At 49.6% G+C, this 14341-nt stretch overlaps 2 protein-coding genes across 3 annotated transcripts in view; both read left to right on the top strand.

Moving 5' to 3' along the window:
* Nucleotides 1-7365, top strand: part of LOC132570041 (atrial natriuretic peptide receptor 2-like) — a 38208-nt gene extending 30843 nt beyond the window's left edge. Inside the window, exons 4-9 of the mRNA XM_060236482.1 lie at nt 482-620; nt 1573-1667; nt 2806-2935; nt 4189-4245; nt 4522-4584; nt 7328-7365. Of these exons, the coding sequence (XP_060092465.1) occupies nt 482-620; nt 1573-1667; nt 2806-2935; nt 4189-4245; nt 4522-4584; nt 7328-7365 (522 nt within the window). The remainder of the gene's footprint in view (nt 1-481; nt 621-1572; nt 1668-2805; nt 2936-4188; nt 4246-4521; nt 4585-7327) is intronic.
* Nucleotides 7366-9903: 2538 nt separating this feature from the next.
* Nucleotides 9904-14341, top strand: part of LOC132570344 (solute carrier family 25 member 36-A-like) — a 441151-nt gene continuing 436713 nt past the window's right edge. The window contains exon 1 of one of the 2 annotated variants that reach the window (XM_060236890.1): nt 9904-10140. In XM_060236890.1, coding sequence (XP_060092873.1) covers nt 10073-10140 — 68 coding nt within the window. In that variant the 5' untranslated portion in view covers nt 9904-10072. The remainder of the gene's footprint in view (nt 10141-14341) is intronic. The other variant, XM_060236891.1, reaches the window with a different exon arrangement.

Raw genomic sequence — 14341 nt, forward strand, 5'->3', positions numbered from 1 at the left:
TCTTTGCTTTGCAGGCAGGTCTTTAGGGTTGGCTTGATAAGTCCAGGTCAAAATGCTCACCTAGGTTTCGATCACACAGTGGATGGGTGGGGAGCAGGAGTGGAATTCTAACAGGAGCTCCTTTGCATATTAGGCCACACACCCCTGATGCAGCCGCTCCTCCGAGAGCTTGGAAGCTCCAGGAGGATTGGCTACATCAGGGGTATGTGGCCTAATACGCAAAGGAGCTCCTGCTAGAATAGTCTTCTTGGAGGTTCTCTGTTCTGGGTCACCTCTGTTGCATCTTTCCAGCCAGCTTTCTCTATTACAGTCCTAAATGAATTTTCACTTGTGCCTCCTGTGCTGTGTGACACCCCTGTGTGCTTCTGTTCTAGCTAGGCCTTGAAAGAGGAACAGATATGTGAGTAATGTGTAGATCCCCTTGCGTGAGCAATGACATTGTGGCTTGAAAACGTTTTGCCCTCTCTCTTCCCCGCTATAGCAGGAGAACCTGGTGGCCGGCTGCTTCCACGACGGGCTGCTGCTGTATCTCAAGGCCCTGAACGAAACACTTCGTGAAGGTGGAACCAAGCGGGATACCAGCCGCATCCTGGAAAAGATGAGGGGCCTGAAAATCCAGGGTATCGGATGGTGGTGGGAAGGGAAAAGAGTGATGGTTGGGTGGAGGATGGGGAGGCTGCGAAGAAATTGGAAGAAGATGATGATGATATTGGATTTATGCCCTGCCCTATACTCTGACTCTCAGAGCAGCTCACAATCTCCTTTGCCTTCCTCCCCCACAACAAACACCCTGAGAGGTGGGTGGGGCTGAGAGAGCTCTCACAGCAGCTGCCCTTTCAAGGACAACTCTGTGAGAGCTATGGCTGACCCAAGGCCATTCCAGCAGATGCAAGTGGAGGAGTGGGGAATCAAGCCCGGTTCTCCCAGATAAGAGTCCACGCACTTAACCACTACGCCAAACTGCCTATGGCTGACCCAAGGCCATTCCAGCAGATGCAAGTGGAGGAGTGGAGAATCAAGCCCGGTTCTCCCAGATAAGAGTCCACGCACTTAACCACTATGCCAAACTGCCTATGGCTGACCCAAGGCCATTCCAGCAGCTGCAAGTGGAGGAGTGGGGAATCAAACCCGGTTCTCCCAGATAAGAGTCCGCACACTTAACCACTACACCAAACTGACTCTCAGTTCTAGACTTCCTCTCCTTTCTAGTGGTTAAGTGTGCAGACTCTTATCTGGGAGAACCAGGTTGGATTCCCCACTCCTCCACTTGCAGCTGCTGGAATGGCCTCGGGTTCTCCCAATCAAACCCGGTTCTCCCAGCTGAGAGTGCATACACTTCACCACTGTGCCAAACTGGCTCTCAAACTGGAGAGGGGGCAGGGGAGAGGCATCCAGTGAATGGCCTGGGCTGAGACTCATCAGGCCAGGAGGAAGCATGAGAGGAGGGTGGGAGTGGGGAAGAGGGACTGACTTTATAGAGGAGTTGGCCAAGTGGGAACTTTAAGCATGATTCTTGAGTGGTAGCGGGTTCCCGTGGCCATAGAAATGATGAGCTTCTCCCTCCCCATTCAGGCGTCACTGGGACAGTGAGCATTAACAGCAAAAATGACCGAGAAATGGATTTCGACTTATGGACCATGGTGGATGTGGAGAGTGGAGAATACCAGGTATGGGGGTGGGTGGGATGCGGCCAGCCATGGTAGGGGGTGGTGGTGGCTCAGTGAGCATCTGCTTGGTAAGCAGAAGGTCCCAGGTTCAATCCCCGACATCTCCAACTAAAAAGGGTCCAGGCAAGTAGGCGTGAAAAGCCTCAGCTTGAGACCCTGGAGAGCCGCTGTCAGTCTGAGTAGACAATACTGACTTGGATGGACTGAGGGTCTGATTCATTATATGGCAGCTTCATATGTTCATATAGGAGGTGGAGGGCAAGTAGCTCCAGTTGGTCCCTATTAAGATTGCCAGATCCTTTCCTGGCTCCAGCAGTGGGTGGAAGGGAGCGTTCCAAGAGTGGGCAGGGCAGCATTGCTACGCGTGACGTCCCCAACATGATGACATAATGTAGAAGTGACATCATCAGGCCAGGGACGTCCGGCGGGCTCATGACTGTTGGAGGCAGGGCTTACCCTTGCTGGCTAGCCAGCTGGCTTACCCTGGCTAGCCAGCTTTTGCCTGTTAGGGGTCACCAATCCCTGGGTGGGGACAGGGGATCCCCCTGTTTGGAGGCCCTTCCTCCGCTTCAGGGTTATCAGAAAGTGAGGCTGGGGGGAAATGTCTGCTGGGCACTCCATTATTCCCTATGGAGACCGATTCTCATAGGGTATAATGGAAAATTGATCTGCGGGTGTCTGGGGCTCTGGGGGGATGTTTTTTGAGGTAGAGGCACCAAATTTTCAGCATAGCATCTGATGACTCTCCTCAAAACACCGCTCAAGTTTCAAAAGGATTAGACCAGGGGGTTTAATTCTATGAGCCCCCAAAGAAGGTGCCCCTATCCTTCATGATTTCCAGTCTAGGGCAAGGCATTTCAAAGGTGTGCAGTCCGTTTAAATGCGATGGCCCTTTGGAGTTCAATGGTGCTTGTCACAGCCTTGCTCCTGGCTTCAGCCCAATGTCTCCTGGCTCCACCCTGGTGCCTATATGTGTTTGAAGGGCACTGAACATGCCCCAAAAAGCACCTGAAAGGGATTGGGGGACTTGGAGGGGAAACTTTGGGGCCACCGTCCATATAGGATTCTAGTAAATTGCAGCAGATGTGGAGGGAGGGGCAGCTTGCTCTTATCTGGATCTGGCCTCTTCGCCCCACAGGTGGTGGGTCATTACATGGGATCAGAGAAGCGGATCAACTGGACGGGGCGGATCCATTGGAAGGAAGGGGGGCCACCTCTTGACAACCCGCCCTGTGTCTTTGACGTGAATGACCCCTTTTGTGGTAAGTGTGGGTGGGGTTTTTTCACGTTCTGCTGCCTGTCTGGTATCAGGGAGTTGAATCTTTGCAAAGCAGTTTGGCCGTTCATGAACTGCCAACGCCTTTTCATTGGGTAAGTTTTTGCAGAGTCGAACAGTACAGTTGACAGTATTTCTCACATGCGTGGTTCTCACACATCCAAATGGGAGTCCTGGTTTCCCTGCTCACGCTGACCCGCTGTCCCTGCTTACTGCTTATCATCTAAACGTAAAAATGAAATCTTGCCGTTTGATGTTCATTTCGTTCTGTGTTACCCTCAGTGGTTTTTCATGCAAGTGCCGTTTTGCTCAGCCTTATGGGATTTGTAGTCCTCTGTGTGATTTAATCTTCTGAAAGAGCCTTGGCTTTAGTTTCTGCACAGATGCAAAAGCAGCTTTCAGGGGGAAAAGGAAAGGAAAGAGATGCACCACGACTATCGTCTGTTTCTGCATCTCATACAAGGGTTGCTTTGGGTGGTTTTCTGAATGAACTAATCTCTTGATTCAGTTGGTTTGAAGGATTTGTGTTCCAAGCGAGACACTGGGCAAATTCCGATCTGCAAAGGAAACCTAGCTGGTTTGCTCCGCTTTGAGCATTCCGTATTGGGCATTCCAATGCACTCTTTCTCCCACACTCCGCAGCGTGACGTGGTGGTTTCAGTCTGGTAAGTGGATCGCCCCTAAGTAGGGATGCTCAGACCCTCAACCAGGTCAGCTCACCATCTGCTTGCTGATTGGAGCAGGGAGCTGATTTGTTGTTAAGCAGTTCAGCCATTCACGAACATCTCAAGATTATTTGTCAGGTAAGTAATTGCATGAATTAAAACAGCAGAGAGTGATTGGCAGTATTCCACACACCTTTACGGGGAGTCCTGCTGTCCCTTGAAATGCCTGTTTTCTCTGGTCACTGCTCATAAAAATAAACGCTGAGGAAATTAATTTCTAAAAGTCTTATTGCTTGGTGCTTATTTCATTCTGTTGTTCACGCATGCCAATTTTCACTCAGCCTTATGGGAGCTGTAGTTTTCCCTATGCCGTTTAATTAGCTGGAGGAGCCTCAGTTTCACTCGCTGCACAGTTTCCAAAGTGCCTTGAAAAGGAGGAGATGAAACGGAAGTACCACAACTGCTGGACAGCCGCCAAGCTGTTCAGCCACTGCTTGCGGCAGACGGTAGTGAGGCAAACAGATCTGTGGCTCGGTTTAGGAATAATTGTGACAGTTGAATGTCTGTGAAACCTCTTCAGCTCAGTCAATGTCATTCCTCACTCATTCTGACCCTTCTCAGAACTTGCAACTGAAAGGTGAGATGGAATTAAGACGTTTCCAGGGGGGTTGAGGTGAGGAGACTCCAGACCTCCACACTAGTTGCTGTTTAGACCTGAGAGAGTGAACATGTAGTTTAGAGAAGATGGGTAGGATGTTAATCCTTTTCATGTTTCGTAGAATTCCAACTTCCCCCTTCCTCACTGGAAAAGTAAAGATTGCTTTTAAAGCTAAACGTGTGTGGCTGACTACTTTGTATTTGCATTCTGCTTAACTCTGCTAAGAATCCGTAACTGATCCACGTCTGCCCCTAGAGGAGACCCCGGATGAATTTGGTTGCTTCGAGCTGGAGCTGACAAGATACGGTGGAGACGAAGGTGAGCTTCATCTCATCAGTGGACTTCCCTTTCCCCACCCTCAAGATGGCATTGTTCTGTGGACCTTTAGAGGGAGAGAAATGAAACTGTGCTCTTGGTCAATTCTGGGTCATACAAGTCTTGCATGGGTGAAAGGGTGGCCCTAAAAAGACCCATTTCCTGTGGCAGGCAAATGTGCCCAAGAAATGCCTTCTAGTCAGGGGTGGTTTTGTAGAAAAATAGGTGGTGGCGCTCATTAGCATATGCCCCCCCAGCAAAAAAGCAACCCAATGCAAGAAAGGAGAGCCCCGGGCGAGCGAGACCTGTTTGGGCTGGCTAGAGATCCAGCCAGCCCAAGCAGGCCTCGCTCACCTGGGGCTCTCCTTAGCCACACACAACCCCAGTCAATAGGCCAGCAAGCTGCCTGCCACCCAAAATCACATAAGTGGAGAAAGGGTGGAGCGGGCTTCTCTAGGATCTAATGAGGGCTGCTGGGTTCGTGGCAAAGTCCCTGGTGGCTGGCTGGCTGCCCACTCTCCTAATCCAGGGATTGTTATGCAGCTGCACTTACTATTCAATGGACAAGGTCGGTGGGGAGGAAGAGGAGGAATTCTCAGAAAGATTCAGGAGCTGTGCTCCTGTGAGCTCCTGAATCTGAGGCCTGCTTCCAGCTCTGATCCTCTTCTTCTTTCACAAACAAGGCAAGGGAAAGATGGATTCTGGGAGAAGGCAACAGTGTCATCTGATGTGGCTCCTCCTCCTGAGATTCTGCCCTCAAACGCAGGAGCTCCTCCCAGCAAGAGGTGGGAACGTGTTGTGCCTTTGGAGCAAGGAGACCCCAGGAATGAAAGAGATTTGACAGCAGGGGCAGGAAGATGCCCTGTCTGGAGAGGCTGCGGTTTGGCTGGGCTGGAACACACAGGACTGACTCAAGCCCACCTCAGCAATGATATAGCATTGAGAAAAGTGCAGAAAGTGGCAACTGGAATGATTAAAGGGTTGGAACCCTTTCCCTGTGAAGAAAGGTTAAAATGCTTGGGGCTCTTTAGCTTGGAGGAACATCGACTGAGGGGTGACATGAGAGAGTTTTACAGGATTATGCATGGGATAGAGAAGGTAGGGGAAAGAAGTCCTTTTCTCCCTTTCTCACAGTACAAGAATTCATGGACACTCAATGAAATTGCTGAGCAGTCGGGTTAGAACGGATTAATGGAAGTACTTCTTCACCCAAAGGGAATTCACTGCCACAGGAGGTGGCAGCAGCTACAAGCATAGACAACTTCAAAGAGAGGACTGGATAAACATCTGGAGCAGAGGACCATCAGTGGCTATTAGCCATAGTGTGTTGATGGAACTCTCTGTCTGGAGCAGTGATACTCTGTATTCTTGGTACTTGGGGGGAGGCAACAGTGAGAGGGCTTCTAGTGTCCCAGGCCCACTGGTGGACCTCTTGATGGTACTTGGGTTTTTTTGACCCTGTGTGACACAGAATATTGGATTGTATGGGCCACTGGTCTGATCCAACATGGCTTCTCTTATGTCCTTATGTCTGAGGCAGTGATGCTCTGTATTCTTGGTGGCTGGGGGCGGGGAGTGGGAGGGCTTCTAGTGTCCTGGCCCCGCTGATGGACCTCCTCATGCCCCCTGGGTTTTTTGGCCACTGTATGACACAGAGTGTTGGACTGGATGGGCCATTGGCCTGATCCAACACAGCTTCTCATGTCTTTATGTCCGGGGCAGTGATGCTCTGTACTCTTGGTAGTTGGGGGGAGGCAACAGGGGGAGGGCTTCTAGTGCCCTGGCCCCACTGGTGGACCTCCAGATGGTGCCTGGGTTTTTTGGCCACTGTGTGACACAGAGTGTTGGACTAGATGGGCCATTGACCTGATCCAACATGGCTTCTCTTATGTTCTTATGTGTCTGGGAAAGTGATGCTCTGTACTCTTAGTACTTGCAGGGAGGCTACAGTGAGAGGGCTTCTAGTGCCCTGGCCCCACTGATGGACCTCCTGATGGCACCTGGGTTTTTTGGCCACGGTGTGACACAGAGTATTGGATTGGATGGGCTGTTGGCCTGATCCAACATGGCTTCTCTTATGTTCTTACAATGAGGGGGTTGTCCAGATATTGGTGATAACTGATAGAGAGAGAGAGAGCGTCCTTGCAGGCCAGAAACATCCCACTCCTGCAGCCATCAGTAGCTGGAGTGATTGGCCAATTCACCACACACATTCCCTCTCAGTAGCACTCTCTTTGCTGGTGGTGGTGGGATTCTGGGCCAGAACACAGCTTATCACTTGAAAGCAATGGATGTTGGGTGGGGAGGATATCCTCTGCCATGTCTTCTCTGTCTTGGAGGTGGAGTCTGGAGAGGGCTGGTTGGTGGCATTCCAACCTTTACTTTGAGCTTTTAAAATATCCTCGTTACTTGTGTCGGATTGGCCGATAAGGAACTGGAAACTGGATAAAAAGGAACTGGGAATGACGGTCGGCCTCCTGAAGAGATCTCCCAGTGGGCGCTTATTGCAAATAGGCGGCAGGAAAAAGCAAACCCCACGAAAAGCACCCACAAACAGCCAGCTTTTGGCAGGCTTTTATTTTCCCAAACAGCAGCGCTTGACATAGCGGGGAAGATTTCGACACTGTGATAATAGTTAAGACAGTACGATAACAAGTGCATACAAAGTAGGAGTCAAGTAGCGCCTTTAAGACCAACAAGGTTTCATTCAGAATGTCAGCTTTCGTGTGCATGGATACTTCTTTAGACGAGAGGATGGAGTACAGTGAGCTGAAATACATATAGCCGGTGGGTTAAGAGTGTAAACTGATACAAAATAGTGTAATAAGTCTGAAGACCATTTGGTGCATACAAAGACATGCCCGTACCTGTGCATTCCCCCACTCAGAGAACTATTCTTAGGCTGCTAAAATCCAATTGAAGGTAAGAGCTGCCCCCTTGTGGGTATGTGCAGCATTGCGGCTGCAAAGGAAGCTGCTCAATTCACTCGCCGCTGAGTTTTACAATGTGCATTGATTTCGTTGTATTAAAGCCTGTTTTGTTTATTTGAATGAAATATTGAATATCCATGCTTTAATTTTTTTTGCACCTTTTCTGGGAACAAATCGAAGAGTCGTGGAGCTTTGACGTAAAAGGCCTGGGGAAGACTGACCTTTAAGGCTACAGGGAAAAGTCCTGGTGAGGCTGACCCCTCTTCTTCCTCCCCCCCCCCTCATCAGGGTGGGGGTGCCCTTTCCCAGGGTTGTTGTCTCCCAATACACTCCTGTAGAGCAGGCTAGAATACCTAAATCGGGTGTCAACTATGCAGCCGAGGGGCCAAATTAGGCCCCCAGAGGGCTCCTATCAGCCCCCCCCGAGCAACTGGCTGTCATCTGCTTTCTTCTGCATCACACCTTGCTTTGCCAGACTTGCTCAATCACACAGGAGCTACAGAGCAAAACCTCTATTTTCTCCATTGGCTGAGGCTCCTCCCTTGGGGAGGAAGGGGAGAGGGAGAGCTTGCTTTTCCAGGCTCTCTCAATTGCACAGTGGAACTACTGAGCCAAGCCTTTCTTTCTTCTACTGGCTGAAGCTCTTCCCCCCTGGTCCCCTGGGGAAGGAAGGAAAGAGCCAGAGCTTTCTTTGCCCAGTTTTCTAGATCCCACAGGAGAAATACAAAGAAAGCACCTTTAAGAGCAACGAGTGCTAACGTTTTAAGCATATTTTATTTTAAGTTTTTAAAAATCTTTTATTGCATTTGTCTGTGTCCTTTATAAACTTTATATCTCTGCTACCTGATCTTAAATAGATACACATGTGGCCGAGGCTGACATGGCCCGGCCCAACAAAGTCTCATGTCAGATCCAACCCTCATAACAAATGAGTTCGAAACCCGTGTCCTAAATAAATGTGTATTCCTAGATACAACTGAATTTCTGCTGAGTCTAGAACTGGGCGAGTTTTCTGCTACACTCCCAACATCTATTTCTTGAGCATATTCTTACCCATCTTCTAAGGAGATCACTGGGGGTGGTATTATACATGGTTGCCCCCATTTTATCCTCACTGCAAAACTACTTTTGCCAATATTCAGTTTGGAAACCTAAAGAACTCCGCGGAACTGGAGAATAGCAAGAGACTTGTAACTGTGGACAAATTACGAATCAACACAATAAAGGATTAATTCAATATCTCTTAAGACTTCTAAAAACTCCATGGACTGCGGTCTGGATGGTGACTATTATTTTTGTGAATGCTTTGGAGTCATTGATGATTAAATTTATTCTTTATTGTGGTATCAGACTTTACGAAAGACATATTTGATGTTAGACTTTAAATGGGTATTGAATTTTTGTGTGTGTTGATTCGTGATTTGCCTACAGTTATTCTCCTGCCAACCAGGTGGGGCCTGGAGTTGCAACTGGTCTGCAGAATGCAGAGATCGGTTCTCAGAGAAAATGGCAACTTCGGTGGGGGCAGACACGCCCTCCCCCAATAGATTCTAGGTGAGATCCTTCGTCAAATCCTCTCCCCTCCATAAACATTGTGCCCAGAGCTCCAAGAATTTCTCAGGTCGGGCAAACTAAACAACCATGCAGGACCAGTCTATTGTGAAAGTAGGGTTGCCAATCCCCAGATTGGGGGCAGGGGATCCCCCAGTTTGGAGGCCCTCCCCTGCTTCATGGTCATCAGAAAGCGGGGGATGGAGAGGGAAATGTCTGCTGGGCACTCCATTATTCCCTATGGAGACCGATTCCTATAGGGTATGATGAAAAATTGATTTGCAGGTATCGGGCTTGGCGGCAGGCTGTGTTTTGAGGTAAAGGCACCAGATTTTTAGCGTAGCGTGTAGTGCCTCTCCTCAAAATAATCCCCAAGTTTCAAAAAGATCGGACTGGGGGGGTCCAATTTTATGAGCCCCAAAAGAAGGTACCCCTATCCATTATTTCCAATGGAGGGAAGGCATTTAAAATGTGCAGTCCTTTTAAAAGTGATGGCCAGAACTTCCTTCGGCGTTCAGTCGTGCTTGTCACACCCTTTCTCCTGGCTCCACCCTCAAAGTCCCCAGGTATTTCTTGAGTCGGACTTGGCAACCCTACGTGAGAGTAAGGCTGGCCCACAACTGCAGGGCAGGGCAGGGCAAACTTGGCAACGAAAGAGCGGTTTTGTGAAACCCGCTTCGCTTCTCTAGTGCCCGCTGCTGCCCCCTGTCGGGCTAGAAACCCACCGCTTGTGCCAACAGCGCGCAGAGCGGCGAACGCCACTCCAAATGAGACCACTGCTGGGCTGCGTGCCAGAAGGCAGCAGGGGGAGGATCTAGCTGGGCGCGGGGAGGGAGGAGGAGGCGGAGCCAGGGCGGATCAAGCCGGCCGACGGTCTTCGGCCTTCCGCCAGCCCTGACGCACGTGAGCTCGGACGTGTAAAGCGCAACTTCTCCGGAGAGCCGGCTGCGGAAAGAGCCAAGAAGCAGTCGGGGAAGCGCGGATCTTTGCAGGGGAGAAGCCTGCCGTGGATGCGGGAGTTTCGGGGCGCCCAAGGGATGGCCGGTCGGAGCACGGCGCTGCACCTCGTGGCGGGCGGGTGAGTGGCCTAGCCGCAGCCGGGTTGCAACCCGAGCCTAGGGGCGGATCCCCCCAGCGTTTCTCCGCTGGCGCTCTCTCCGAGTGCAGTCACAGATGCGGGTTTTTTGGCTGATTCTTAACACGTGTTTCCCAACAGTTTTGCAACTGGGTTTTTACTGGGTAAGAATAGCAAAAATCCAGTTGCAAAACGCATTATTTAGTGCACCCTCCTTTCTCTCCGGTTAGTGGTTTCGGGAGCGGAGCTGGGCTCGGTTTGTGACACCTGGATAGAGGATATAGGGAGGGTGGGTGAGGAAGGGACCCCCTGCCCGCCCCAGAGGAGAAAAGACCAGCCGCAATCTGGTTCCATTTCCTTGTTATGAGATGTACTAAAAGGAATGACTGGTTTGCCTACTGGAAACAATGGGAGAGGCTTGAAGGCCCACTGGGGATAATGGGAGCCAGAAAGCCCAATCGACTTGCATGGGTTTCATTGAAATACATGAGGACATAGAAGTACTTGCGAAGAAAATGCAGAATGAATTTTCCATTAAGATGATGATATTGGATTTATATCCCACCTTATACTCTGAATTTCAGAGTCCCAGAGCAGCTCACAATCTTCTTTATCCTTCCTCTCCCACAACAGACACCCTGTGAGGTAGGTGGGGCTGAGAGCTCTCCCAGAAGCTGCCCTTTCAAGGACAACTCTGGTGAATGCTATGGCTGACCCAGAGCCATTCCAGCAGCTGCATGTGGAGAAGTGGGAATCATAAGAGTTGGAAGGGATCTTCAGGGTCATCTAGTCCAACCCCCTGCATAATGCAGGAAATTCACAAATACCTCCCCCTAAATTCACAGGATCCTCATTGCTGTCAGGTGGCCATCTAGCCTCTGTTTAAAAACCTCCAAGGAAGGAGAGCCCACCACCTCCCGAGGAAGCCTGTTCCACTGAGGAACTGCTCTAACGGTCAGAAAGTTCTTCCTAATGTTGAGCCGGAAGCTCTTTTGATTTAATTTCAACCCTTTGGTTCTGGTCCTACCTTCTGGGACCACAGAAAACAACTCCACCCCATCTTCTATATGACAGCCCTTCAAGTACCTCTCAGCCGCCTCCTCGCCAGGCTAAACATGCCCAGCTCCTTCAACCCTTCTTCATAGGACTTGGTCTCCAGACCATCTTCGTCGCCCTCTTCGGGACCCGTTCTAGCTTGTCTATATCCTTCCTAAACCCATTTTTCCAGATAAGAGTCCCTGCACTTAACCACTACACCAAACTGTTGTCTGGGCCCAAACAGTCTACTCTGGGAGAGGAATGATTGCCCCAAGAGTGGAATGGTAGTTCTTAGGAATAGGAACAGTTTGTTTTCCTCTCCGCATAGCTCTCAAAGTTAGCCAGATAAGAGGAAATATGTAAATTTGCATAATTTATACTAGTTGCAGAATTCAGGCTCGTGAGGAACAAGATCTGGATAGCCCCAGGACAGAATTCTGGTTTTCTGAATTATGACAGTGCATACAGCACTAGACTAGGCACTGAGCTTATTTTCTTCTAATATCGTTGGCAGAGGTCCCTTGGAGATATGGGCTGAGTGGTGCCTTTGTATTTCCCGGCTTCAGATTCTTGTTTTCTCATGGCTCAGTGCGCATTAGCAGGATTGCACCTCCCCTTTGCTCCTCCAAAGCTCAATTCATACGAACATAATTCAAGACAGTATGCTTTGTGCCTGGCCTGTTTCAGAGCTGGTTTGACGTCATGAAGGGACATCTCTCTGTTGCTTTTGGCTTTGCTTCCTACAGGACAAATAAATAGATCTTTCCAGCGGGCAGAACAGGGAATGGGGGGAGAGCGAGCCTTCTGGTAAGATTGACAGGAGTCAGCGTTAAGCGTCTGTCTGCAAAGCAATGAACTCATGAAGCTGCCTTATACTGAATCAGACCCGTGGTCCATCAGAGTCTGTGGTTCTTTCACACATGTTGTGTGGCTCTCAAAGACCCCACCACCCATCAACCAGCTTGGAGAAGACATTTGTCCCTTTAAATCACTTTGCCAAGCCAAGCTAGCCAGCAGCTTGGAAAACCTCATTTAAAGTTAAAAGTTGATTTCTTTCCACCTCTCCTTCCTGCAGTTATTTGCTTGCCTTTTTACCTTGGAGCTCTCAAATATCTGACATTCAAGTCTTGCGGCTCTCAGGCATCTGACGTTTATTCTGTGTGGCTCTTACGTTAAGCAGGTTTGGCCACCCTATTGCCTACTCCCCAGGGTCTTATGCTGAGGGTCTTTCACTTTACCTTCTGACGGATTTAAGTGGAGATGCCAAGGATAGAACCTGGGTCCTTCGGCATGCGAAGCAGACGCTCTACTCACTGAGCCAGTGGCTCCCAACCTTTTTGGCACCAGGGACCGATTTCACAAAAGACAATTTTCTTTTTCAGTTGTAATTCCAGGAGATCTGGCTACCCCCCTGCTTGCACCCCGGCCGCCCCCCCGTCCCTGCCCGCCATGGGGGATAAAGACTGGGGCTGAGGCGGCAGAAGGCCAATCTGCCTTCCCCTCCCATTTAAAGACTGCTGCTGATCAGCTGAGGTCTATAAATGAGGGGTAGGTAAAGGTCACACCAGCGTTGCCCCTTCCTCTGGCCCAGGACCCGGGCGGTCGAAAGAGGCAGCGTGGCTTCAGAGCTGAACAGGAGGCAGACAGACTGGGAGCCAGGCTGGGGTCTCCACGGTTTTCTCTAATCTGAATTCGGGGTGGGGCTGAGAAGCAAAGAGGGATCAAGGAAATGGACAGACCTTTCATTGTTTCCCAGGGATTCAGCTCCTTGGGAGGGAATGAAGATTAACTAGGTGCCATTTTTCTGCTAAGCATACTAAAATAATAGCTGTGTCCGCTAGAAACAGTTCCCATGGTGCTTTTAAGAATTTTTTTTGCAACCTTGTGGGAAAACTGTCCCTCTGTTTTGTTAAAAAACAAAACAGATGTGCGTCTGAGAGAGAGAGGGAGTAAAGGGCTTGACTTCAAGTAGCTAGCCTCCTTGAGGGGCTGGGGGTTCTTCTGGAATTGATGTTGTTTAAATAGCTGATAACTCAGTTCATTTTTCTGTGCAGCTTCTGGTCCTACCTTTGTGCAGCCACTGTAGAGTTATCTCTCGCAGACCAAAAATGTAACAGACCTCATCCCCTCACACACACACACACACACACACCCAGTCCTTTCCCATGGAGACTCTGGCCTAGTTTCTGAGCATTATTGACCTTCCCAGTTTTGGACTTGACGCATTCTTTTGTTCCCTCCCCTGCCACAAGCCAGTGCCAGGTACAGGAGACTTTGGCTGGCAACACTGAAAAGCACCTCTGTCCCCAGTAAAGAACATATTTATTTTATTTTGTATACGTCCCCCTCACCTAGGGTTACCATTCTCCTGGCGGGGCCTGGAGATCTCCTGGAATTACAACTGAATTCCAGCTGACAGGTCAATTCCTCTGAAGAAAATGGCGGCTTTGGAGGATGGACTGTAGCATTATAGGCCTATGGAGGTCTTTCCCATCCCTAAACCCTGTCCCTCCCCAGGTTCTACCCCCCCAAATCTCCAGGAATCTCTCCACCTGGAGCTGGCAACCCTACTCTCATCTCTCTGGGTATTGGTTTGCAACGGCTCAAAGTGGGCGGGGAGCAAATGAAACACAGATTTGAAATAATAAGTCAACACCACAGTGTAAAAAGAATTCAACAAAAATAATATTCTTGTTGCAAAACCAAATCGGCATGTTTAAAACCAGGAGTCAGTAAAAAAAACTGCAGCCTTACCCATAAAAGCGGGCTGTAAAAATATCAGATAAAGTTGGAGTGGGGACAAGACACAGCGCAGTACCAAGCAAACAAAAAAGACTGGATAAGATGTAGTTTATAGTCTGAATGAACATACATGTTTTATCTGGGCGCTTAAATTCTAGGTGCCAGGCTAGTATGACTGTGCACTCTGGGTTAGGAAATTCCTGGAGATTTGGGGAGGAACTAATAGAGGGGAGGGCCTTTAGCAGGTATAATGCCATAGCAGCCACTGTCCAAAGCAGCCATTTTATTTAGGGGAACTGACCTGTGTAGTCTAGAGATCAGCTCTAATTCCCAGAAATCTCCAGGTCCCACCTGGAGGCTGGCAGCCTCACAGGCAAGCTTCAAAAGGGAGGACATTCCACAAACCAGGTGCCACCGCTGAGAA

The sequence above is a fragment of the Heteronotia binoei genome, chromosome 4 (genome assembly GCF_032191835.1).
Source record: "Heteronotia binoei isolate CCM8104 ecotype False Entrance Well chromosome 4, APGP_CSIRO_Hbin_v1, whole genome shotgun sequence".
NCBI classification, from domain to species: Eukaryota; Metazoa; Chordata; class Lepidosauria; order Squamata; family Gekkonidae; genus Heteronotia; species Heteronotia binoei.